At 43.8% G+C, this 27,433-nt stretch overlaps 1 protein-coding gene across 2 annotated transcripts in view; it reads right to left on the bottom strand.

Annotated features, from left to right (window-relative positions):
* Positions 1-10,016: 10,016 nt before the first annotated feature.
* Sec11a (SEC11 homolog A, signal peptidase complex subunit) overlaps positions 10,017-27,433 on the bottom strand; it is a 40,784-nt gene continuing 23,367 nt past the window's right edge. For both annotated transcript variants that reach the window (XM_059272365.1, XM_059272366.1), the window contains exons 3-6: positions 24,824-24,973; positions 19,308-19,427; positions 10,809-10,866; positions 10,017-10,537 (exon numbers count right to left, since the gene is read on the bottom strand). In XM_059272365.1, the coding sequence (XP_059128348.1) occupies positions 10,487-10,537; positions 10,809-10,866; positions 19,308-19,427; positions 24,824-24,973 (379 nt within the window). In that variant the 3' untranslated portion in view covers positions 10,017-10,486. The remainder of the gene's footprint in view (positions 10,538-10,808; positions 10,867-19,307; positions 19,428-24,823; positions 24,974-27,433) is intronic.

Raw genomic sequence — 27,433 nt, 5'->3', positions numbered from 1 at the left:
AACTACAGTCGGGAGCCGAGCCTGCTAGAGGCGCTGAGTTCGCCCCGCCCCGGAGCCCCGCCTTCTGCAGGCCCCGCCCCCAAAGCCACTGGGTGGGCACCGTCTCACTGGAGTTTTGGCAGAAACCCACCACCGTTCGTGTGCAACCTGGCGTGTGGCACTGCCCCACAGCAAAGGTGGTTCCCAAGACCCTCCATGGCCATCAACACCAGCTTTCTGCCATCATGTCGTTACATCAACCCTTAAAGCTTCTCCCTGAGGCTAAAGTGGAGCAAAAAGTCCTGCTCCTGGCAGCGTGGGTGTTTGGCGTCACCTAGCAGAAGAACTACATAAAGGAATTCTGTCACCTCCTCCGTCTCAAGGCATCTGACCCTCGCTTGCACCTCTCTGCCCTCTCACAGATAGCACACACTTGGGTATCCTGGAAAAGTTCTGTGCCCAGAACGGGGATAAAACGATGGGTCGTGGGGAGCGAGGAGTGGTACCATAGAGCGCCTGGTCTATCATAGAGGCTCCTAGGAGGCAGACCTGCCTCATGGGTCAGAGCAGTGCGGAGCGCTGGGCCAGGTGATGCTTTCTTCTGTTGTAAAATGGAAATAACCACACTACCTATACCTTTAATGGTTTTACATTTTCCAGCATAACGACTTGTTAAGGAGCAGCACTCTGTCTTCGCGAGGAGCTGTCTTAACTGGTCTTGGAAAATACCTTCAGCCATCATTGGCATCACTTAATGAGCAGGGGCAGATACGTGCTCCAACCCCCTTATTTTTGTTTAACTCTTCACTGCACACCAACATTTGGAGCACTGTGAGAGGGTCAGGAGGGGGCACCAACTCCCTGCTACCAAGACTTCACCTTCTCATTGGAAACTAGGTCAAGGAATGATGGATGGAATGGGGCGTGAAGTCTTGGATCTTTTGTGGGACATGACAGATGATCTCTTTTTTTTTTTTTTTTTTGAGACAAGGTCTTGCTATGTAGCCCTGGCTGTCCTGGAACTCACTATATAGACCAGACTGAGTTGAATTTATAGCAATCCTCCTGTCTCAGCTTCCCGAGTCGTGGGATTACAGGCGTGAGCCACTGTACTTGACTTGCTGTCCTAAGTCCCACACAGAGCTAGCTGAGCAAGGCCTGGCAGGCCTATGGCCCACCATCCCAGAAGGGGATCTTGGATGTTCTTGTGGACGTCAGAGGTTAACACACTGGACATTTTCCTCAGCTATCCTCTACCTTTGTGTTGTGTGCGTGTGTGCGTGTGTGTGTGTGTGTGCACGAACACCCACATGTGGAGGCCAGAGGACAACTTTCAGGGGTCAATTCTTCCTGAATGGTTTGAGGCAGGACTCTCTTGTTTCTGCTGCTGCGCCAAGTCACCCAGTTTAGCAGGCCGATGAGCCTCTGGATTCCTCTCCCATCTTGCCATAGGAACCCCGATTACATGTATGTGACACTACATATAGTTTTTCATGTGAGTTCTAGGAATCTGAACTTGGGCTTGCTGCAAGCGCTTTTACCCAAGTCGTCTCCCCACCCCCCACCCTAGTTTTTGAGGTAGGGCCTCCTGCTGAACCTGGTGCTTACTGAGTTAGGACTGGCTGGTCAGCAAGCCTGGGAATCCTCCTGTCCCAGCTCCCCAGCACTGGGGTTTTAGGCGCTGGCCAACAACCCTGGATTTTTATGGGGGTGCTGGAAATCTGAACTCAGGGCCTCATGCTTGCGAGGCAAGCACTTTACTGAACCATCTCCCAGTCCCAGGGATGCTTGCTGAGGCTGTGACGCTGAGGTTGTGGAGCATGGCACACGGGACAGTGACAGTCCATTTCTGGCCTTGGCTTTTCCTTTCACTCTCCTTGCTTCTCACCCCCAACCTGACATTTACACTTCTCCGCTTTCTTGTCACAGCTTAGCCATGGTGTGCAGATATAGCTCTTACCACCTTCCCGTAATAATCATCCCTCTGCAGTCCCCTCCTTCTCTTCCGCATCCATCACACTCCCAGACTGTCTCTCTGGTCCATGGATGTAGAAACCAAGGGGAAGTGTTGAGTGAGTGCTACTTTCCTTAACCACTTGAAGGAACTTACTTGACAAGCTTCTCTCTTATGTTACTGGCAAAGATCACCCCAGAGGTTGAGTTAGTTGCCCGGACATTTCCCCGGAGTCAGCCTTCAGTTCTGTCAGGACACTTTTGGGGCACTGCCTCGCGCTCCCAAAGCTGTGAGAACAGACACTGTCCCCCTAACATGCACTCCTGTTTTCCCATGCTATCATTTCAGCACCAACTGCAGTCTGAGTTCTCAGGGAGCAGAGCTAGTGGGCACTACCTCTCCAGTCCCACTGCTCTCCTAGGAGAGACCCTGCGGCCTTGAGTTCTGTCCTCACAAGTTCACTTACACGGAAGATCAGCTCCATCTAACACATACTCGGTTCACAGCTTAGAAGAGAAAGCCGGGAAGCCACTACTCAGCTGAGCAGCGTTCCTAACTATCTGCATATAGTGTTGATGCATTTCAGGGGACAGTTACATAACCAAAGTAATACTTTCAACCCCAAAGAGGGTTTTAAAAAAGGCTTTGGATCTTAGAGACTTAGATTCACTGTAGAGCTGAAGGCTGGCCTTGAACTCAAAAATCCTCTTGCTTCAATCTCTCCAGTGCTGAGCTGTGTGCTCCATCACACGTAGGAATCTGGTAGAGAACCCACTACTTCTAAGAAATTTGATCATCTGAGCAGACCTGAGGAGGGGCTTTGCAAAGAGATTTGCTGCAATAGCCGTTCAGCTCGCAAAGGTAGGGTGGTGTATGGCAGCCAGGGCAGTAACAGTCAAAACAGCAAACCTCTGTTGTGCACAGACCTTGCAAAGACCCAGTGCAAATCCCGAACTCTGGTGTCTCTCCTCAGTAAGACAGGTTATTCTGAGACTTGTTAAATAGGAAACAATAGCTCTTCCCTTTGCAGTCATGGCTGGGGCAGCTGCCACCAAAACGAAGCTCAGTCCCTTTGCAGGTTCTGACCAAAGCAGATAAATGCCCTCTCACTTTAGGAAGAGAGCCGAACCCCAAGTATGTGCCCCTTTGATCTCTGCACATCTGAAAAGGTTCCGATTGTCGGAGGGCACTACAGAGGCAGCAGACTGGCAAGGCGGTCCAGGTGTAGAGGAAGCCATGTGTCACCTACACTGAAGAGGTGCAGCGAGAAAAGGCTAATGGCACACCTCTCCACATGGGCATCCACCCCAGCAAGGTGGTTATCACCAGACTAAAGCTGGACAGACCGCAAAAAGATCCTGGAAGGGAAGCCCAGGCCCTCCCAGTAGGAAAGGAGGAGGGCACATACAAGGAAGAAATGACTGAGAAGACGCAGGAGTGGAGGGACCTCACGCATAGCGCTCATTAAATAGGAAAGCATCAAAGTTGTTATAAACTGTAAAGCTCTCTTAGCAGAGCACCTGGTGTGCTCTTAGGAAAAGCAAAGCCTGAAGTCCATTACCAGGAAATGTTCACTCATTAGCAGAGATCAGGGTGTGCACACAATAGAGCATGGCCCTGCCAACATGCCTGTGACACCTTGGTTCCTAAACCAAAATGCCAATGCACCTACATCAATTCTTTTTTTTTTTTTTTAAGAGATCCGCCTGCCTCTGCCTCCCAAGTGCCGGGATTAAAGGCGTGCGCCATCACACTTGGCTCTACCTCAATTCTTAACCAGTTCTGAGAAAAGAATTCTACAGCATTCTGTTTTTGGCTTAAGTAAGTTGTCAGGCTGAGAGCTTTGATCAAAGCTTGATGCCAGCTAATTTATTTACTTGTCTGACGTTAAGTTCCGAATACAAATTTGTCTACTAGAGTCTTTGAATTAAAGCTAGAGCCTGGTTTACCAATCCAAATAGATGGGAAATTAAAGTGATGGTTCTAGAGAAGTGATTCTTAATTGAGAGTGGGCAGAAGCATGCTGGAAACGCCGAGACAGGATATACGGTTTGAAAGTCAGATTCAGTAGCAAGCTTTAACTACATACGAGAAAAGGGCATTGTTTTTTTATAAAACAAGCTTAGGAAAAACCAAGGTAGAAAGGTAAAATATTCTTGGCTGATGAGAGGAAGAGCCTGGGGGTGGTGGTGTCAGAATAACGATAATGGATTTCTAGTTCCTAAAGAGGCCGTGGGTTTTAGAAGTTTACAGAAGACCATCATAGGGAAAGTTGAAATTCCCCACGGATGAGATGAGGTGGCTTTTCTGGTTCGTGTTTTGAGACTGGGTATCATGTAGCTCAAGTTGGCCTTGAAGTCACTATTGTAGCTAAGGCTGGCTTCGATTCCTGACATACTGCCTCCACCTCCCCTGTGCTAGGACCACAGGTTAGGCTGTTGCACCCACCCAGGAGGCGGCTTTCTGCAGAGGTTGCCAAACTACCTATACGGAGAAACAGGGTGATCCGGGGGTTCTCAGTCCTCGGGAACTACCATAAACTTCCTTTTTATTCCATTTTCTGTCCAATCCACAAAGCACAGCAATGGCAGTTTCCTTCTTTGTGCTGGAGACCAGGAAACCAAGCGTCAAAAGATCTGGAGTTCTTCCAGCAGACAACAGAAATCTTTTGCTACCTTAGGTTTTACATAAGGCAAGTGATTTCGCACCTGGTTTTACCTGTTTCTTCTCCAACAATTACTTCAACTCTAACTTCTTTGATTACTGTTTTATAACGTAGTACTAGATTTATCTGTACAGAACAAGACAAGTATATAGATCAATTTAAAAACACGCACAATAGTGTAACAGGCACTAGGGGATACTCAAAGATTTACTCCCAAACCGGACTGTCTCAATGCCTAAAGGAATCAACGCACACTCTGTTGGGAAATGTTATTTTAAGGCGTGTTACTTTTGTTTATGTTGATTTGTTTAACTCTGTGTTACTTTGCCTGTCTAAAACACCTGCATAGAAAAGGAACAGCCCAGAGGCAAAAGCAGACGGATTAAAGTTAAGGAAAGCTGGCAAGAAACAAGCCAAGCTAAGACTGGACATTTAGAAGTAAGAAAAAGCCTCTGTATGTGATTTATTTGGGAGCTGGGTGGTGGCCCCCCACAAAAGAGCAAAAACAACCAACAATAGCACTCTGGTTGGGAGAGGAACACAGAGAAAGCCAGCTGCCCTGCGAGAGTGTTAGAGAGGAAGATGGACAAGGCACTGGGCAGTCTGAAGCAGGAAGCAGGACCCCACTGCGAACGCCCCAGCCCCTCTGTGGTCACAGTAGGATCCTATGTGGGAAGTGTGTCAGTGCATGCCCCGCCCACTAAGATGAGCCCTGAAAGGGCAGCAAAGGCCTTGCTTACTTCTGTAGCCAGGATCCAGCTGAGAATCTGAACATCTGCTGAGTGAATGAGAGAAGTCTTAGTTGTACCCCACACAGTAACCAGCATAGCAAAGGTGGCGTGTCCACCTGGCAAGGCCCACGTGGATGCAGACTGTGGCGTCTGGGGAGAGCTGAGACTGGAAGAGTCTTGGAAGGAGTATCTTCACAGATTGTGGTAAGCCCTGCTCATTTCAACCCAACAACATTCCTTGATTAAACAGCATTCTGTCTATATCCAGATACGCTTTGTGTGGAGAGCGTCGGCTTTGCCGTTTGACTTCTCACAGCCGTTGGTGGTGTTCACAGTCCTAGCCACCGTGATGAAGAAGAGTGATGAAGGCACAGGTGGACAGAAAACAGCTTGGACCAGCCTTCCTGACCCAAAGCACCATGAAGAAGGGAGAGACTCCGTGTAAGTAGCTACAGTTAGCTGGATCATGTCAGGCTCAACAGTGTTAACCGTGTCATGAGGAGGGTGACCGCAGATGATGGAGTAGTGCCCCCCACCCCATGTTATGAGTGACTAGTTGGGCTTGATAAAACACCAAAGCAAATAAATACCCAAGCACTATGCTAGAGATCCTCTGTGTGACTCCCCAGCAAGTACACAAGCAACCAAGAAAGCCAAGGCTCTCTCAGAAGCCTCTGACTCCCTAGGTAAAGTGACAAATGCCAGCAGTCCCACCAATAAAGAGGACACAGGCAGAGTCTACAGGAATACAGAAACAAGAAAGCAGAATTAACATTAACAAAAAAAAAAAAAAAAAAAAAAACCTGGGAAGGGTACATGCTGCTTAAATGGAGCCATGGCGAGAGGAAGTTTTCAGATTCAAATTTGGCAAGGCCAAGAGAGAATGTACTTACTAAATAACAGGAAAGTACAAATCACTTTAATGATTCATACACTTGCTCGGCTCGACACCAGCACTGATCTAATAAGCTACTGTGCCTGCTCCCAGTGCAGGATTATGCCAACATTTAATACACTCTGCTGCGTGCTACTGGGGCAGCAGAGTGCAGTGTCTACAAAATGAGGCTCCTGCCCAGAGGAGCTCACAAGCCGCCAGGAATCTTGAGGCCATACCCCAAACCCAAAGCACCGCAAAGCTGCTGAAGATGGGCAGCGGAAGAGCGATTATGTTGAAGGATGTGAACCTCAGACATGCAGGGCTGAGAGAATGAGGCAATATAGTGAGAACAGCAGGGAGGACGGCACGGGGACGCTCACTCGGTGTCAGCTGCACACAAACCGAGCCTCACATGCAGGGGAGAGGCAGGGTGAAAACAAATGTATGGTTCATCCAAGGGATACCCCAAGGAATCATCTATCACGCCCAGAGACCGGATCCGTGGGGCAGGGGACACAAGACAGAGGACAGGAGCACGCATGGACACCAGGGCTGGTGCTCAAACAACACGAAGCAGTAAATGCCAATGCAGATGGACCGCTACAGGAGATACACTTAGCAACGAGATGCACAGGGAGATAATACAGCTAGCTCCTCCCCGAACACGTGAGAACTGGCTTGGCGGAGAAGCTTGCCAGACTCCCCAAGGAGCTTGAGTTCAAAGATGGAATGGCCAAGTCAGAGTTGTAGGACTGGAGCTGAGGAAATGACACAAGCCTTGTTAGCTGCAGTTGTGAGAGCCAAGAGATCCCTAGTAAGAAATTCCAACTTAAAGTTTTATTGGTTCTCACCCCTTTTCCAGTTCCTTCCAGAGGCCGAGTCCTCCACACTTCCCCTTAATCCTGCCAAACACCAAAGAACTGGGAAGTTCTGTTCAACTACTAGTTAAGTTTCTCTGGCATTTCTTACATTTTTCTTGTATTTTTGTTTTGATGAGTTGAGTCTCACTATGATGCCCAGGTAGTCTCAAATCCATGGTCTCAAATGGTCCTCCTGCCTCAGCCCCCTGTACGATTTGGACTACAGGTGTGTACTGACATGCCTGGCTCATTTCTTATGTTTTCCTTTTTTTTTTTAAGACTTATTTTATCTTTACTTGTGTGTGTGCACATGAGTGCAGGTGCTCAAGGAGACCAGAAGGTGTGGGGTCCCTGGCGGGACAGGCAGTTGTGGGTGCTAAAAACCCAGGTCCTCTACAAAAGCAGCAAATGCTCATTACCCTAATAAGCAGACTGTCTCCAATCCCCCTTTTTAGGACTTATTTTAATTTCTTATATTTACAAAGAGCTCAAAATATATTTATATTTTTTTAGTTTTAAAGATTTATCATTTTTGAGGACAATCAGACTGCAACCCACAGATCCAGGGAGGCTACCTAGCAGGGGGGACCCTAGGATGACTGTGGCTTATAATAAGTTTTAGTTTTGTCCAATCACTGGGCAAGCTTTAGTTAAATATTTCACTATTAGGATAAGAATCTGTACTGTATCAAGCTGATAAAAGAAAATGCCAGCTGTACTTCAGGAGGGGAGACTAAAATCTTATTAGATTATGGATTAGACTATAGAAAAAATGTCTGCCATAAATCAAAGAGTGAAGGGGAAGATGAATAGAAATCTCACTTACACAACTTAAGTAAAACACAGCTCTCTGAATAGATGAAGATAGATTTCTTCTGTATCTCAGAATCTAATCAATATTTATATGTATAATTCAGCTATCATTTGGCTTAAAAGGGCTTGTTGGGAAATGTTATCATTTTTACTATTTTCTGCAGAGAAAATATTTTCCAGTTTCAAATAACCCTGGACTCTTGACTTATAACCTGTTTTTATGTTAAAAAAGATTTATTATTTTTGAAAGCTATATTTTTATTTGTATGTGTGTGTACGCTTACGGAAGACAGAAGGTAGTACTGGATGCCCTGGAACCGGAGTTACAGCTGGCTGTGAGCTGCCCTGTGTGGGTGCTGGGAACTGAACTCACATCCTGCAGAGGAGCAGTGTGTGCTCTTAACCCTGACGGACCCATCTTTCCAACCTTTGTTTTTTTACGTGTTTTGCCTGAATGTATGCATGAATACCATATGCCTGCAGTGCCCACAGGGGCCAGCAGAGGGCACCAGATTCCCCTGGAACCAGAGATACAGGAGGTTGTGATCAGCCATGGGAAAGCTGCGAACAGAACCAGGTCCTCTGTAAGAGTAGTCAGTGCTCCGAACTGCTGAGTCCTCTCTCCAGCTCCCTAAATCTCTTAGTTCTAAGTCTTATGTTTTATCTTTCAACAATATAAAAATTGGCTAACAGAGTGATTCAAATGTTTTTAAATGCTCTGGCTACTTTTAAAGAGAAATTTACTTTGGGTTTTTTGTTGTTGTTTTTCTGGTTTTTGTTTTTTCTTTTAAGATTTAATTATTTTATGTACATGAGTGCTCTATCTGCAGGTACATCTGCACGCCAGAAGAGGGCACCAGATCTTACTACAGACAGTTGTGGGCCACCATGTGGTTGCTGGGAATTGGAACTCGGGCCTCTGGAAGAGCAGCCAGTGTTCTTAACCTCTGAGCCATCTCTCCAGCCCCAGCCTTTGTTAACAGGAGTATCCAGCAAAGGAAGAAAAGGAGCCAGGGCACCAAGCAGGAAGATTTTAAACCCTGTCTCCCACAGACGACTAGGGAGGAAGAAATGAAGTAATAATATCCTGCCTTGCTGGAGAGGCAGTTGGAGCACCCTCTGGGATCACGAGGAACTAAGAAGCCCCACAGGCTGAAGAAGCCATCTGTTACCATTAAGTATTCATATGCAAAGTTTGAAGGGTAAGCCTAGTTAATGGGTTTCAGATGGCAGCATTCTCCACAGGGAAGGCTCTGGAAGCTTGTCTACTCCATCAGCAACACAGCACAGGCTGTCACCTCAGCTGAGTAAACAGAGCCTGACCACGTGCCCAGTAGAAATCCTGCTTACTTTTGAGATCTCACATTAAACAAGAAAGACAAAGTTAGAAGTATTTTGTGTTACTGCATATTGGTTTACCCTACATTCCATTTCTCCGGTGGCTTCAAAATTAAAAGAAAACACAGTTGGGCTTTTAGTCACTACTTCAAACTCTGTCTCAAGTCTGAGTAGAGAAAATGCAGAGTCAGCCATTTACAAGAATGGGTTTAGACAAATTAAAGAGGAGGAACTGTGGGCCTCTGCTACCTTGCCCTGCCTCATCCAAATGTTAATACAGTGTGGAGAAGGCAAAGAGGCCTCCAGCGGACAAAGGGTCAGGTGTTTCCACAGCCAGGTGAGATTTTTCGGAACCTCTCAGTAACACCACCTGGGACTGTACACATCTGAGTCACCCTAGTGAAGAATCAACTGTGTGAGGAAAAGATTTCCTATGAATGTCAATGGCTGCTTTGGCTTCAGAAACAAAAACAAACCTAAACAACAACCCATTTGTTAGTATTTGGTCAACCTTCATGGCTGAAGGATGGTTCATACTAAAGTTTTTTCTCTTTTCTAGTTTCTTGAGATCTCATATAGCCCAGGCTGACCTTGAACTCACAACGTAATTGAGGATGACCTAGAACTGATCCTCCTGTTTCCGGTGCTGAAATATTCCAGGTTCTGGGATAACAAGCATGTATTTTCATGCCCAGCCACATCCAAGCCTTATTGTATAAACCCATAATGGGCACTAGTAATCGGCCAAGAAAGGCACATTTCAGGAGCTTTCCCAACAAACACAATTCCGGGAAAGGGGTTCAATGTGCAAAGTCTTTTATTTAAAATTTTGAAAAGTTAAGACTTAATGACCACCTCAATATGTGCCATCCCACTGTAAGGAAGGATGACAGGTGTGAACTCATGCAGAGCTGTGTTTTCATTTACAGAACTCTGTAGGCACTTTAAAAATGAAGCTTGGCTTCAAAATACAAACACTGGGGGCTTTGGCTCAACCTTTTAATATAAAAAATTCACCGATGTACAAAAATGTGAGTGACAATGACAGCATATGAAATCTGTGACTGAAAGTCCCCGTGAGTGCACACCATGTGCACACGCACCCGCCCACACATCCTCGGTGTGGAAACAAAACTAATGCAAACCAGTGCTACCAAGAAGCGCCAACATGTGTGTCCTCCGAATATCCGCCAATCACAGACCAGGATCTACTCCAAACATCCAGTAACAAAAAGCACAGCATCTTCCAGGAGCAGCGCAGCTGACTTCTTACTCACGATGGACCAGCACAAATAAACCCAGCAGAAACAGTACTGCATACTAGAAAAGGAAACAGGAACACACGTCAGGGGCACTTCCAACAGTTCTTAATTAACTCTTTTGTGACCAGAATCAATGACTAAACTGTCTAATTATTCCTTCACGCTTTAACTGTAATCCATTTAACAGTTTCCAAAATTAAACACAAGACACGGTCGGGGAGGTGGACTGAATCCAGGGCCTCACACATGCCGAGCACGTGTGCTGCTGATCTATACCCTCAACCCAAGAGCACTTCCCTTTCAATCAAACATACCGTAGGCGCTCTCACCTTAAATTTAGGATAGTCATTCATGAGGATTGTCACAATTCCAATATAAGGAACAAATCTAGAACAAACAAGCAAACAAACAACTTATCATCACAAAAAATGCCCTAAACGAAGCAGCTGCTAACATTTACTGAATTTTAATTACCAGTACCTTCCACAGAGTACTCATGTTCAGTCACCAAGTCCATTTGCATCTATTACATTTGCTCCTTTCACCAGCCTGTTACAAGGAAGTTAGGATTGTCACCACTGCAGATGAGGAAACAGGACCACGCACCAAGCAGCATGGCTGTGTGGCAGACGCAGACTGGAGATCTCAGGTCTCCAGCTGGCATCTCTGGTATCTCTAATGGCTAGGGGCTGGGGGTGGCCCTCACCAATCATGGTGAGGAGCTAAAGCCCCCACGGCAGCACACTACAAGGTATTTCATGTTGAGCGCCAGTGAACAGAAGGGCTTTCTTACAGGGCTTTACCACCTGCCCCTTTAACTGTAGTCTGGTCTTGCCCTCTTAATCCTGGTTTTATTTTTTAGACAGGCTCTTGAAATGTAGCCCAGGCTGGCCTTGAGCTTACTTCCGCCTGCCTTAGTCTCCTAAAACGCTGGGATGAGGACATGTGCCACTATGCCTAGTTCTGAAATTTTTCTAGAACCACTTTTATCACCACATACAGCAATCAGTCTTCGCCTCCATCTTCCTGTACACCTACCTCTTCAGGATTTTATTTTGATGACACAAACTTGCTCTTGAGATGCTTCCTCTTTGGTTTCAATAACCCGCAAAGCTGTTCCCACACCTACCTCTAGACTGCTGTACCTGTACTTCCATTTCTTCCCCAAACTGCAGTTGTAAATGGAGACCAAGCCCACCAGGCATTTACAGAGGCTCTGGGGATCAGAACTCAGGTCCTTACACTTGAGCTGCAAGCACTTTAACCAGGAGCCATCTCCCCAGCCCTGTGTCTTCACTAGCTTTCCTTTTCTTCAGCCCCTCAAATAGGCAAAGCCGCCCAGTGACAAAATCTCTTAGCATGTGATACACTGCCAGTGAGGGTTTTCTCACAATTCTAACTAATCTGTTTTACACAATCATATGGTACCAGCCTCCCACTTAGACTCTGAGAGTAGCAATCTTGATGCCCCATAATCATTAAAGCCAACATAGTGTCTTGTACATCGAACCTTCCAGTAAACATGTACAAGATCGCATGAGGACACACATGCACACACAGTTTCACCAGGCTGGAGATCAAGCCCACGGCTTCACCCAGGCCAGGCACTCTCTATTGCTGAACCAAGCCTTTGGCCCAATACTGCCTGATGGAATATTTGAATATCGGAGGTTTTTCTTTTCATTTTCTCCAGGCTTTAAATCTCCTCTCTACGCAAGACACCTTAACATTGTAAGAATACTACAGGGCAAGGGCTAGGCACAGTGGTATATGCATTTAATCTCAGCCATTATATATGGGAGGTAGAGGCAGATGGATCTCTATAAGTTTAAGACTAGCCTGGTCTACATATTAAGTTTCAAGTCAACCAGGGCTACTCAGTGACATCCTATCTCAAAAACAAAATAAAACAACTCACAATAATAATAATAATGCAGGACAGAATAAGAAAATTACCAGGGCATCACTGATGTGAGAAAAGATGGTAAGCAAATATACATTCAACCTTCTTCATTCTCTCCTCCATGGCTGGGCTCCAGAGTAGACTGGACACACTGTGTGTGGGGGGCACACTAGCATTTATCCAGAGAGGAGAGGTTGGGCCCCAGTGGACTCTGAACTCTTTATCACAGTCCACTCTCACTTTGTAAACTGAAACTTCCTGCCGTGCCAAAGGCCACGGAAACAGAAATCACCTCCCACTTAACACCTCCACCATCAAAGCCACAGGCAAACTTCCACAGACATTGTCTTTAGTGTCCTTCACTTCCTGTTAAATGTCCTTCACTTCCTGTTAAGAACTCCTTATTTCCTATCTTCTGTTCTCTTTTTTCAAAACTAAACCGCCTATCCCCCTCTCCCCCAATTTCCTTTCCGTTTACTGGTGTTTCTTAACAGCTGGACCTTCTTTGACAGAATACTTGGGGCTGCAGCTGTAGCCCAGGTGGTAGCGTGGCCTAGCATACAGGCATGAAGCCTTGGGTTTGATCTTTACCACCATGCAAATCAGGTATGGTAGTGCACACCTGTAATTCCAATGTTTGGGAGGTAGAAACAGGAAGATCAGTCATTCTCAGCTACAACAGAGAGTGTGAGGCCAGCCTGGGCTACATGAAACCTTGTGTCAGACACATATAAAATCACCACATGCACTTCTCTACTGCCCTCACATTTCCTGAGTAAACAAACCCCTGAAAGACGAACTTTAAATAATGCTCTTGCACACTCAAGTTCAAGATGTTTAGGTCTAAGATAAGGTGCATGACACAGGTACATGGTGACAAGCAGTTTCACCACAGAGGACCTGTGTCAACATGTGGGTTCCCCAAGAGCCGAACAGAGACACCTACAAAACATTGCTAAGCCCTGGGAAGGGTATCCTTAGCCGGTTTAAATCCAAACCCACAGTACTTTCCCCCGCCCATACTGCTCAGCTAAACAGCTATGTTAAAGCAGAGCTGCTGGTAAGAAGACTAAGATTATAAATAAGTAGGGGCTGGAGAGATGGCTCAGTGGTTAAGAGCACTGAGTGCTCTTCCAGAGGACCCAGGTTCAACTCCCAGCAACCACATGGCAGCTCACAACTGTCTGTAACTCCAATTCCAGGCGACACGACACCTACAGCAAAACACCAATGCACATAAAGTAAAAAAAAAAAAAAAAAAAAAAAAAAGATTATAAATAAGTAACCAAATGCCCCTCATAAAACGACCTCCAGCACCAGCTGATGCCAAGTTCTTATCTAGAGGGCAGCGTACGGTCTAGAGTTCACGTGAGCCAAAGTGCTGTTCAGGCTGCTGTGGCGCCATGCCAGTAACCTCAGCTAGGAGGGAGGCTGGGGCCGCACTGATTGTGCCCCCACACGGGTTCCATTTTTTATGTACAGGAAAGACTTGTACACATTTATGGAATGCCTCTTAATGTATTTCAGTAGAAGTAGCCAGCCAGAGTACACTGATGTACAGGAAAAGGACTGGTACAGAAACAGCATCACCAACTGATACGTCAAGAGAAAGTACAGGCCAGAGACAGCTCAGGACTGAAGAGCACAGGCTCGGCCAGAGGACCAGGTCTAACTCCAGCACTTCCATGCTTGCTGCAATGTCTGGAACTACGGTTCCTCTTCTGACCTCTTCTGTGTGGTGTGGACATGAACATTTAAAAATATAGTTAAAGAAAATGAACATATCAAACTAAAGACCAAACAGTAAAGAAAATATGCTAAACAGAATAAGAGTGGATCTATATTTAAGAAGTTGGGCAAGCCGGGTGGTGGTGGCGCACGCCTTTAATCCCAGCACTCGGGAGGCAGAGGCAGGTGGATATTTGTGAGTTCGAGGCCAGCCTGGACTACAGAACGAGATCCAGGAAAGGCACAAAGCTACACAGAGAAACCCTGTCTCAAAAAACCAAAAAAAAAAAAAAAAAGTTGGGCAAGTTGGGGGTAGTGGTGCACACCTTTAAATGTAATGGCTAAGTTATGTTTTACGTCTAAATTTCTGTGCTTAAGAGATCCATAAAATAAAAATGTCTCTAAACTGTAATGCCCATTTGCCCAAGGACAAATAACTTCTTGAAATGTTGGGAGCTGTTGCTCATGTAAGATAACAAACCTGTTTTCGTTTCTGTAAATAAGCTTGGTTGCCCCAACTGTATAGGATGTGCTTGATCACACACAGGCAGGAAGTACATAGCCTTGTGGGTTCTGCCTTTACAAGCGTCTGACTAATGTAATTTGGTGTCATACTCTGGGCATCCCGAGTATGGACCTGGCTAGTGTCCATTGTCTGAGCCAATACTTAATGAAGCTTGCTTCAAATCTGGCTCAAAATTTGTGGTAGTGGTTTTATTCTGGTGAGATTAACATAATTCCAGCACTTTGGAGACAGAGGGAGGTGGCCTACTGTAAAGTTTGAGGCCAGCCTGGTCTACATAGTGAGTTCTGGGACAGCCAGATCTCCATAGTAACACCTTATCTCGGAAAAAACCAAACTAAAATAAAATAGAAGTTTGGGTTGACAAGATGGTTCACTGGGTAAAGCATTTGCCATTAAGCCTGACGACGACTTTGAACCCTGGAACACGCATGGTGGGAAGAAAGAACCAACTTCCCTGGGCTGTCCTCTGACCTCCAAGTTGGAACTGTAAAATAACCACATACACATTTATAAAAATAAATATTAAAAAAAAAAACAACAAAAAACCAGGCCTGGTGGATGCCTTTAATCCCAACAGAGAGGCAGAGGGAGGCAATCTCTGGTAGTTCAAGGCCAGCATGGTCTACAAAGTGAGTTCCAGGACAGCCAGGGTTACACAATGAGACTATCAAACAAACAAACAAACAAACAAACAAAAAGTCTGGACCTCAGAAGCCAATTTAATAAAATACTATATAATGACCCCAGAGTAGAGTTTGGTTTTTGAAATAATCTGCTTCAAATTAAATAAAGAGTAAGATTTTTTTTGGAGATAAGATTTAATGTAGCTCAAGCTGGCTTTGAACTTTTAATCCTGTTAACACAGGCATACAACCACCAAGCTTAGCTGATAAAAAGTGCATTTAAAAATGTATATTCATAAAAAATATATACATTGTAGTTGTTGATTTCAGTCAAGAGAAAGCTCACGTCAAACTCTTGTATTTTTTATTTTTTTTATTTAAAATCATTTTTAAACTTATTTTTATTATTTTATGTATATGAATGTTTGGCCTGCGTGTGCGTCTGTGCACATGTGTGCCTGGTGCCCAAGGAGGTGGTGAGCCTCCATCTGGGTGCTGGGAATTGAACCTGTGTCCTTTGAAACAATAAATACTCTTACCCACAAAGCCAACTGTTCAGTCTCGTATTTTTAATTTTCAAAATAGGGTTTCACTGTGCTGCTGCGAACAGCTTCACTTAAAGAGAGCCCCTGTTCCAGCTTCCAGGTAGCTAGGATTATACATATGTGCCACTGTACCTGGACGCAAGCTTTGTTTTTTATTTACATGTCACTTACATGCATTTTAAGGGCTACCACTTACTATATTTTAATACATGTATCCAGAGTGCACTAAACAGTCAGGGTAATTAGCATTTCCGTTGTACCATCAAAGCCTGCGCAAACTTGAAGAGCAGACACCTTGTCTCTGCACTTCGTTTCCTCTTAAGAACACTGCTTCCTCTTCTGTTGGGACGGTCTTGTTTGGATGCTCTGAACATCACTCCTCTAGTTTTCCCTTCCTTGGCTTCCTTCATTTTTTCACGATGACATTTTCTACCAACTATTCTGTCGTCTCTCTTTTCTCCCACTGCTCTCTTCTCTGTGACCAACAGGCCCTCTAGTATTTTTTTAACTTTCTGGTTTTCCAAAGTCATCTCTATTAAATCTTTAGTTGGTACAGTATTAGTTTCATTTCTAAAGTTTTTATTACATGCTAGAAGATGAATTAACCTTGAAAATTAAGCAAGGCGATAGAAGCCAAACACAGAAGACCACAACTGTATGATTCTGTTTCCATGAACTGCCCCAACAGGCCAATCCCTAGACAGCAGGTCAGCGGCTGTCAGCAGCTGGAGAGGAAGGGATGAGACGTGACTGCTAATGCGTGTGAAGGTAGAGAGGAATGTTCTGGAATGAGGTAGTACAAACTTGTGGATACACTAAAATCTGTGAATTATACCCCTTAAAATAGAGAACCTTCTATCCCCAAATATGTAAATTCTGTTTCAGTAACATTTTTAAAAACAATTTTGGTTTTTGAACCTGAGGTATCAGTGTGCAACAGCTCAGAAAAAAACAACTATTTTTTAATTTTATTTCTAAAGGTATTTGTAGCACAGTCATAGGCTTGCCTGCAGAAACGCCCTATCCCCAAGAGTGGGGTCCAGCCTGCTTCTGAAATAGCAGCCTGGTGCTTTATAAATTCACTTTCCACCAAGGAGGGCAACTCACTTCAATGCGTGTCAAGTTAAGTGCTGGGGCAGTCGGGGAAAGTGAGTTTGTCCAGCGAAGCCTGTCTGCCAGCTGTTCGTGTCCCAGGTGTTTGATATTTCATAGAAATTCAGATTATTGATTTTTTTTTATTAACAGCCATTAAAGGGCTTATATTGTTAAAGTTGAGATTTTAGTTTAAACTTTATATAGTTTGGAATTTTAGAAAAAAATTCTTCAGAGAGACAAGTTAGTTGAGAGAAAGAAAGCCTGATTACTAACCTGGAGAATGAGACATCTTTAACCAACAAAGGGACAGAATAGACAGACACAATTGTGATAATAAAGAATCAAACACACATAAAGGGACCCCCTACCCAAGGTTTTTCTGTGTACTCCTGGCTGTCCTGGAAGGAACTTACTCTGTAGACCAGGCTGGCCTCGAACCTGGAGATCCACCTGTCTCTGCCTCCCAAGTGGTGAGATTAAAGGTGTGTGCCACCACCGCCCAGCTAAAGGGACACTCTTAAATGGAAGGTGTATACAAACAGTTCAGCAAAATTTGTCAAAAAGCTTTAAAGTGTACATATGCTTTACCCAGTAACTCAGTTTTTTTTATTTTACTGGGAAGACTGGGTAGAATCACTGGATATATCTAACAGCAAGACGTTCATTCTACAGTGTTCACAAAAACAGACAACTAAAAACAGGTCGGGGCTAACGCTAGGACACCCAGTAGCTGTATGAGCTACCCCAAGAATGGAGTACTAGTTCTGCAAATGATGGTAAATGTACTCATTTGTAAACACACCTTGGAGGGAAAAGGGAGTTGTACAATAGTGGGACTATTCTCCCCTAATATAACAAATGTTTTATGAATGTGTGAGCATGTACACATTAACACCTGCACCTTTGTCCCGTACATAAAGGCTAAAATCACCAGGTTGGTAGTAAATATTGATGGAGGCGGAGAAAGTAAAGCAGCTGCTTTACCCTCTGACAACTGAAATTTCCTTATCATTCTAAATGTATCTGCAGATTTACAACTGAAGGAAAAACAGAGGCTAAAAAGAGATTAATGAGTCTGAAAAACCATGACAGGAGCATCTTTGGAAATGAGGAAATTTGGAGATCTATTTCTCAGAGGCACGGGCAACCTGATGTGGATCATCTTTAGCTCCAACACAGGTTATAAACATTCTCCTGAAGTTGGATACGCACGCACGCACATGCAAACAAAACACAACACAATGGTACTGTTCGGATCTGGATTCCTTCCCACCTCTCAGGCTACAACTGACTTAGAACCTTACATTCAGGAACAGCCACCTCCTTCTGCACAGCAGTGTCCCAGGGAGGTGGCTGTTCCAGCTGATTTATGTAGTAAGGACAACATTCTGACAACAGTAAGAATGCTATGAAGCACCGAAAGAGAGAACCAGCATCCGCCTATGTGTGGGACGCCATGCCAGCAATTCTGCTGTGATGGCTCAGAGGGCGGGCTCCGGAGCTCCAGCCACTTACCACCATCAGCATGATCTTACATACGTGACATGGCTTACCTGAGTTTCCTCATCTGCAGAATGGGAATATTAGGGTTGTTTGGAGGTTAAAATGAAGCAATACTTACAAGGCACATACAATGAGTGTCTGGTATATAGCAAGCCCTAATGAAGATGAGTTATGTTAATACTATTAGTACATTAAAGTAGTAATTCCATACTTCCTTATACCGTAACTTACAATTCCTGTCCTCCACTGATATCTGTTCTCCTGATAATATCTGAAATGAACAGGCTTAACATAATTTAAAAATTTCATTTAACCTCATTAACGTCAAGACTAGAATCAAACAATATAGGATAAATTAACACAATAAAATTAATTTAGATGAACAATTAAAATTGTCCCAATAAATTTCTAATAACATAAGTTTCATGAAGCAGCATTAATACTACTCTGGACCCAATAGCCTGACCAACTACTGACATCAATATCCTTGAGTCAACTGAATAACTGATTCTTGGTTTTAGAGAGAGAGTCTCATGTAGCCCAGGTTAACCTCAAACTCACAGCTTTTTATTGAGTTTAGCCTTGAACTCTTGATCTTCTTGCTTCTACTTCCCAGGAGCTGGGATTACAGGTGTGTCCCACCACCCCTGGCTAACGAAGTTTTTAGTTAATTGTGATATGCAGTATTCGATCTTATCCCTAAAATTCTACTCTTATTTGTACCCCAGTCGTCCCCTCAGGAGTAGTATGACTTAAGACTCAGATGCAGTTTAAGATGTGTATCTTTTAAAGACAAAAGGTGACTTGGTGGAACCAGGGCTGACTGCTATGCATTCAGTTGCACAGTCAGTAAGACCACGTTTAAAGTGATAAGAAAAGGCCAAGATGATCCCCTGGGTACTTACCCCCTCGCTCTCCCTACAACGTCTTTCTTCTCTAGCCAATGTTGTCCTTGTTTATAGAGGCCTCGGTCATCAACGGCATTATTATCTCCTTTGGTTAAAAACTTGATATGCCCATTTTGCCTTAAAAAAGTAAGGGAAACAAGTCACCAAAAATCTTCATGGCACTCACTGCACAGAATCTGCTCTTCTTAACGAGTGCCGTGGAATCATGCCTAAGAGCAATTCTTTAGCTAGCTAGAAGAATGTTTATAGCTGGACTGCTTAGCTAGAGAAAGATTAAGAATAAGTGAGAAGTGTAACATTAAGGAGCTGAAATACTTATACAATCATTATGAACACAGTTGTAGAAAAACATGAAATGATACTAGATGATCATACACATTTTACTACTTGAAGAAAAGATAAACTAGCATATATAATGAACTTCATTTATATTAAAATATACATAACCAATTTTCTATAAGCATAAAAATCAAAGGGAGATACTAAATTATCCCTCAGGATATGACTGTTGAAGTACAGACTACGGAAAATTAACAAACAGCACAGCTCCTTTAAGAGCATGGACATCTTCCCCTGGAACAAGGAGTCCTGGAGAAGGAACTCTAGATGAAGTAAGAGTCTATACAGTGCAGCCCGTGAATGGCTCAGCAGGTAAAGGCATTTGCCACCAAGCATGACAACCTAAGTTTGGTCCCCAGAAACCACATGGTACAAGGAAAGAACCAACTTCCCTAAGCTGTCTTCTGACTACCACATGCACCTGGTAGTGCCCCCAAATAAAGAAATATAATTAAAAAACAATAAAAGTAATTAAAATAACATCCTAAGTTATTTTATATAAAGCCACATCAACCAACTTCGGCCGAGGTCCTTAACTGATCTAGGTTCAAACAATTTTTGTTTGTTTGTTTGGTTGGTTGGTTTTTCGGGCTTTTCAAGACAGGGTTTCTCTGTAAAACAGTCCTGGTTGTCCTGGAACTTGCTCTGTAGACCAGGCTGGCCTAGAGCTCACAGAGATCCGCCTGCCTCTACCTCCCAAGTGTTGAGATTAAAGGCACGCACCACCACCACCTGGCTCCAGTTTTAAAAGTCATAATGAAATTGGTAAATTGAACAACTAAAAACTCAATAATCTTAAGGAAATGTTCATTTTTAATTATCATATATTTAGTACTATTTATATAATATTTAATTGTATTATTGATTAGATTATATATTTATTTATTCACCATACTAATTATAGTTATAGTTTATAAAAGCTTAATGGTTGTTTTATAGACATTTGTTGAAATATGATACCGAGGACCTCGCCCAAAATGATATAAAAAAGAGGAAGAGAAGAGAATGTAGATGCACAGAAATGGCCTTACACTAGTCATCTGGTAGAGGGTAGATATGTGGGCTCATCAGACTCTGCTATGCATGCCAGCAAACCTCTAAATACAAAATACAAGGCCTAAAGTAGCACAGACCAAGGGATAAACAGTGGCTACCTACAGCATTCTGTAGTTTCACACTGTCTTGTTTTTTTTTCTCTCTAACAAATATGCAGTTGTTAGAAAAACAAGTTTGTTTATTGGCTTTGGTTTTTCGAGACAGAGTCTCACTGCACAACCCTACCTGGGCTGGGACTCACTATGTAGACCAAGCTGGCCTTGAACTCAGAGATCTGCCAGTCTCTGTCTCCTGAGTGCTGAGATTAAAGGTGAGCACCACCACTGCCCAGCAGAAAAATCAGTTAAAAAAAAAAAAAAAAAAAAAAAAAAGCCTCAATACTTCAGATTTGGTAGCAGTTATAATACTATCTTGGGCCAGGTATGGTGGTACACGCTGTTAATCCCAACACTGAGGAGGCTGAGGTAGGTGGATCTCCATGAGTTCGAGGCCAGCCTGACCTACAAAAGAAGTTCAAGGACAGCCAAACCTATATAGAGAACCTGACTCAAAAAACAAGACCAGGGAGCCGGGCGGTGGTGACGCACGCCTTTAATCAATTACCAGCACTCGGGAGGCAGAGCCAGGTGGATCTCTGTGAGTTCGAGGCCAGCCTGGGCTACCAAGTGAGTCCCAGGAAAGGCGCAAAGCTACACAGAGAAACCCTGTCTCGGAAAACTAAAAAAAAAAAAAAACAAGACCAGGGACTGGAGAGATGGCTCAGCAGTTGAGAACACTGGCTACTCTTCCAAAGGACCCAGGTTCAATTCCCAGCACCTAGATGACAGCTCATAGCTATCTGCAACTGAGTTCCAGGGAATCTGACACTCTCACACAGACATATATGCAACCAGAACACAAATGTCCATTTTAAAAAAAAGACCAAAACCAAAAAAAGCAAAACCTCAAACTATCTTGCCTAATCAAAAAAACGATTACTTCAGGGCTGGTGATGTAGCTTGGTGAATGCTTGCCGAGATATACCAGGCCTTGATTTGATCCCTGCCCCAGATAAACTGCACACAGCAGCAGCACCTCCTATAATCCCAATGCTTGGGGGGTAAAGGCAGGAGAGTGAAGGAAGACAGCGGGCTACATGAGGCTCTATCTCAAAAAAAAGAAAGGAAGGAGGGAAGGAGGAAGGAGGAAGGAGAGAGGGGAAGAGAAAAAAGCCAAGGAATTTAGTGCTACTAAAAAATGGTTAAGACTTCCAGTTATTTTTAAAAACTGCTTTTCGATTTCTTTTACATGTATTAGTGTTCTGACTGCATGTCTGTGGACCATGCATGTGTCTGGTGCCTGAAGAGGCAGAAGAGAGCACTGGATCCCTGGACCTCGAATTCCAGGGACTTGTGAGCTGCCATGTGGGCGATGGGAATGGAACTGGGGTCCTCTGCAAGAGCAACAAGTGCTCTTAACCACTGAGCCACCTCTCCAGCCCAACATCTAGTAATTTATAATGTAACTGAAAGCAAAGCACAATTTACAGTTACTAAAGATCAGACTAAAATTAATAAGTTTCTTTAACAATCACAGCCTGTAAAAAAGAAAATTAGCTTCAGGTTCCCACTGACTAATATCCACTCAGGAAACCGACTCCCAAGATGCTAAGAAGCACAGGTGAAAAGTGGGCGGTGTTACAAACACCAAAGACAGTTAGTTAAGTGCAAACGCCACATTCCAAATGAGGTTCCAGTCAGAAAAAATGCAAATATATACAGAGAAAAGTAACCTGCAGCTGACAATCCAGTAAGTGGGAGAGTGTCTGAGCTATCCCGGAGGTTGAAGAGGACAGTCAAGAGCATCAGGACGAAGAGTCAGTTAAAACAGAAAGCGGCAAAAGGGAAGGAATACTTCAGACTGGGCTCCTCCCAAGGGCCTGCTTGTCAGCAAAACAATGCACATGCTTTCCCCTGCTGGGCTCTGATCAGATCCCTACTGTTTCCTGAAAAAGCACACATCTCCCTCATCTACTTAGTGGCAGAACAAACACTCTTCCCTGGTGACTACCCCTCAATGCACCTATTAAGATATGCTCCAGCCAGGTGTGGTAGTTCCTGCAAGAAATCCCAACACACAGGAGGCAGAGGAAGAGATTCCCCCCAATTCTGATCCTCCTGAGTGTTGGGGCACAGGTGACCTTTCTCACTCTGCTGCACTGGGTGGCCTGAAGCCTGTCATCCTCTTGACTCCACCTCTCTGGTGCTGGGATTAAGGTATGTGCCACCCAGATGTGTCACTATTAAATGGAGAAAAGCCACTAGATGCTGAGCCAGTGCTCATTTAGGACTTTCTCAATGCAAGAGAGCCTTTTGGGTCTCCAGCATGCAATCCTTTTTTGTTTATTTTGTTTATTTCTCTCCTTCTCTTGTGAAAGTTCTTGAACTACAAATATTACATTCTGGAATGGACAGGAGTGAACAGCTGGACAGGGATCATCCACTTGAGAGTTCATCTTTCTGCAATCCTTACATTACCTCAGAAAAATGAGACCCAGGGAAGTGGAAGGTTTTGCTTGTTCTTTTCACTCTGAGGTGGTTGGAATGCTTTTTTCTATGTGTCCTTTCTGCTTCTAAAATGTAAGACTCGATTTAGAAAACTAACGTAGATTTTAGAGATTTATCTTGGGCTTGGCACACTGGCACACACTCTAAATCCTAGCACTAACGAGGCAAAAGCAGGAAGGTCGAGAGTACTCATAGTGTTGTATACAAATGGAGTGCGCATGTGGAGTGCAGGGGACAACCTCTGAGTTAGGGCTCCTACCATGTGGGTGCTGGGGACTGAACTAAGGTCCTCGGGCTCGGTGACACACGGCTTTATCCACTGGACCATCTCACCAGTGCCTTGAGTTTGAAACTTTCATTTATCATTATATTGTGAAGGGACATTGCCACAGTCGTGTGTGGAGACTAGAGGATAGCTTGAGACTGGATCTCTCCTTCTGCTGTGGGTTCCGGGGATCAAGGCCAGGGCATCAAGCACCTTTAGCTACTGAGCCATCTGGCCAGCCCTCTTTACTGAACTTTGAAAAGTTGAAAAATTTGGGTCTGGCCTGGGTTTGAATCCAGTATTCCAAAAGAAGCTGACAAATTTATTATCATTATACTGCCTGATAGCTTTTGTTTTCATTTTAGAGATTAAGGTTATTATACTCCATTATAGCAGGGAATTATATTTAGGATTAATCTTTATAACATGATTTTTGGGAGTTACACACAGACTGATAAGGAATTAGAAAAGAACATGAAAAGCCTCTGGAAAAATCTCCAGAGAAATAGATGAGTTAATAACTATTCAGCGTTTTCCAAATGTTCACCAAACTTTCAGACATTCATAAAATTGGATGGAAAGTAAAGGTCAAGCGGTTCCTTACTCTCTACAATGTTTTATTATTAGAGAAGAGTCTCATTTAGCCCAGGCTAGCCTTCAACTTGCTATGCAAGCCAACAATGACCCTGAACTTGTCTGCCTCTGCTTCCCAAATGCTGGGATTACAGACATGCACCCCAAGGCCTGGGTTTCGTATTGCAGTGTTGGGAGCTAATCCAGGATCCAGGGCTTCATTCTACCAACTAAGCTACATCTCCAGCCCTCTTTATTAATTAAAAAAAATAATAAAAGTTTTATTAGCTGGATGGTGGTGGCATGTGCCTTTAATCATAGCACTTGGGAGGCAGAGGCAGGTTGATCTCCGTGAATTCAAGGCCAGCCTGGTCTATAAAGTAAATTCCAGGACAGCCAAGACTGTTGTACAGAGAAACCTTGTCTCGAAAAAATAAAAATAAAAAGTTTGACGTATATGAGTGTTTTGCCTACTATATATGTGCACCAATGCCTGGTGCCCCTGGGGTCAGAAAAAGGCATCAGATCTCCTGAAACTGAAGCTGCAGATGGTTACATGCTATCATGTGCTTGCTGGGAACCAAACCTGGGTCCTCTGTGAGAGCAACAAGTGCTCCGAACTGCTGAGCCATCTCTCTAGCCACGCTCTTCAATCATTTTCATATGTCAATATTAAACACTTCAAACTGTGAAACAAAACTTTTCAAAGACACAAACAAAAAGCTGGCACGTACTTTTCATGGATCTTCAAGACTCGATGCACAATAGGAATCTCTCTTCCTTCTATCCTGAAAACGACGATTTCCCCCACTCGTATGGGATCTTCAACACGGTTCGTGAGAAAAAGGAGGTCCCCTCTGTGAAAGGCAGGTTCCATGCTGCCACTGTGGGAGAGAAGATACAGAAAGATAGATACATCTATTCAAAATCAGATATTCAACAGAGCAACATATACCAGTGTGCCCCATGATGTACTCAGCATTTTAACAACCAGGGCACCGTAGATGACACTGTCTTCAAAACAAGTTGCCTTACTCCATGCCATTTCATTTATTCATTTTGGGGACATAGTTATAGTCTCACAGTATAGATCAGGCTGCCCTCAAACTTGTGGCAATTTTCTTACCTCAGCCTCCCAAGTCCTGAGATTATATGTGTGCACCATCACACCCAGCTTGGTTCCCCTGAACTAGTAAAGGAATTTTTTAGTTATTAGTCTTTACTAACTAGTTCCATTTTAAGCATTACGATTCGAAGATGCTCAAGTCTTGAAAAGGGCAGTGTTACTAATTCCTTAACCTTTTAAAATTTCAAATGACAAACAATATAAAAGAATGAACTTTAAAAAACACTGCCCTTATTCTGGCTTCATCTGAAAATACTAAACATATTCAAATATTCAAATGAGAACCGGATCATCCTCTGCCATTTATAAAGATACAGACCACGATGACCTTATGAGTTCAACTGATTATGGAGGCAAACAGCTCATCAAGTCACAGAATAGAAAGAACACTGGTGTTACCAAGTCATTTCTTTGTTTTGAAAAGAGAAATCTAAAGACTCCTGGGTTTCTGTCTGAATTTCAGGAACTAGGAAGAAGCAAGAGGAGCTCATGGAGAGCATCTTTCTCCACTGCCTGTCCTGCCTCACCCCCGGTTCTGAGAAGGTCCAGTTTTCAATTACAAGAACATTAGTAAAAAGTAAACATACCAGCAGGAAATAGAACACCCAGGCACAGACACTGTTGTTTGAAGACTATATACAGGAACAGCAGTGGTTCCTAAACTCTCTTGTACACTGGAATAACCTGAGCAGTTTAAATAAAACCCTCATGCTCAGGTCACACATAAACCCATTCATATCAGAATGCCTGGGAATGGGAGATGGGCATCACTGAATCCCAGGAAATTCCACTGGAAATCAAAAATGGGGAACTATGAGGAACATGTTGTTTGTTTGTGTTATTATTTGTGTTGAAGGCTAGCCTGGGCTAGGTAGCCCACGCTGACATAAAATTCACAGCACTCACCCAGGTGGTGGTGGCAGTCTTTAACCCTAGAACTCAGGAGGCAGAGGCAGGTGGATCTCTGTGAATTAGAGGCCAGCCTGGTCTACAGAGCAAGTTCCAGGACAACCAAGGCTAGATAGAGAAACCCCGTCTGGCAAAAGCAAAACACCAACTCACAGCACTCTTCTTGTCTCCCAAGTGCTGGATTATAGGCATGTTTGTCTGTATGTTTACTGTTTTGCTGAACTTGAACTCACAGTAATCCTCTGCTGGGATCACAGTCTTGCGCCACCATGCTAGGCTAGCACATTTAAACGCCCTCAATTCTCTGTGTACTGAGAGATCCGCCTGCCTCCACCTCCTCCTGAGTGCAGGGATTAAAAGCATGTGACACCACCGACTGGTGTACATGTTTATTCTTAAAGCTTTTGGTACAGGCAGGCAGATCTCTGTAAGTTTAAGGCCATCCCAGTCTATATAGCAACCTCCAGGACAGCCAAGACTACATAATGAGATCCTGTCTCAAACTTAAATAACTAAAATAAAATTGTTATTTAGAATTGTCAGGTTGAAGCTGTAGCTCAGTGGTAGAGAACTTGTCTAGAATGAACATGGCCCTGAGTTGACTCTCCAGTTGGATCTACCAAAAAGAGAAAAAGAAAAAAAAAAAAAGAACTTGACACACAGGGCTACGCATACACACACTCACACTCACACATACATACACACACACACATACACACACACATACCACACATGAAAAGGAGAAAAGGAAAAAAGGATGCACATACAGAATTATTTCAATTAAATGTAAAAATATATCTGAAAAGAGACTACAATGTTAGCAGTGATTTTTATCTCAGAATTACAAAGACAGGCTCAGCTAGAGTTTTTCTGTTTCCAACATTTCACACTATGGGAACATATTGACTTTTTCTTATTAGAAAAGCATTTCTCCTTAAAGGTCACTATGACAGTCAGGCAGGAAATGACAAGGGCCTGAAATAGAACACAAAGGGGAACAGCTATAAAGGAGTGGAGAGGGGAAACAATCAGTGGCCAATTAGACACAGGAGAAAAAAGAATGACCCGTAGGTTTGTGGCACTGCAACTGAGCAGATACGGTGACAGTCACAGACACAGGAAGGGAAGGGTCAAAATGAAGATGAATTTTATTTTTATTATGCAGAAAATCAAGTGTCTGGTCAGCAGTCAGGTGAAGCTGTCCAGTGGAGTGAAATAAGCAATAAAAGCTTTAGGAATTCCTATGTAGATGCCAATTTAAAACACACGAAAGGAGCCAGAAGTTGTAGAAATGCCCGTAATACCAGCA

Source organism: Peromyscus eremicus, chromosome 1 (assembly GCF_949786415.1).
Source record: "Peromyscus eremicus chromosome 1, PerEre_H2_v1, whole genome shotgun sequence".
Lineage (NCBI taxonomy): Eukaryota > Metazoa > Chordata > Mammalia > Rodentia > Cricetidae > Peromyscus > Peromyscus eremicus.
This window is presented reverse-complemented; position numbering and strand designations above follow the sequence as displayed.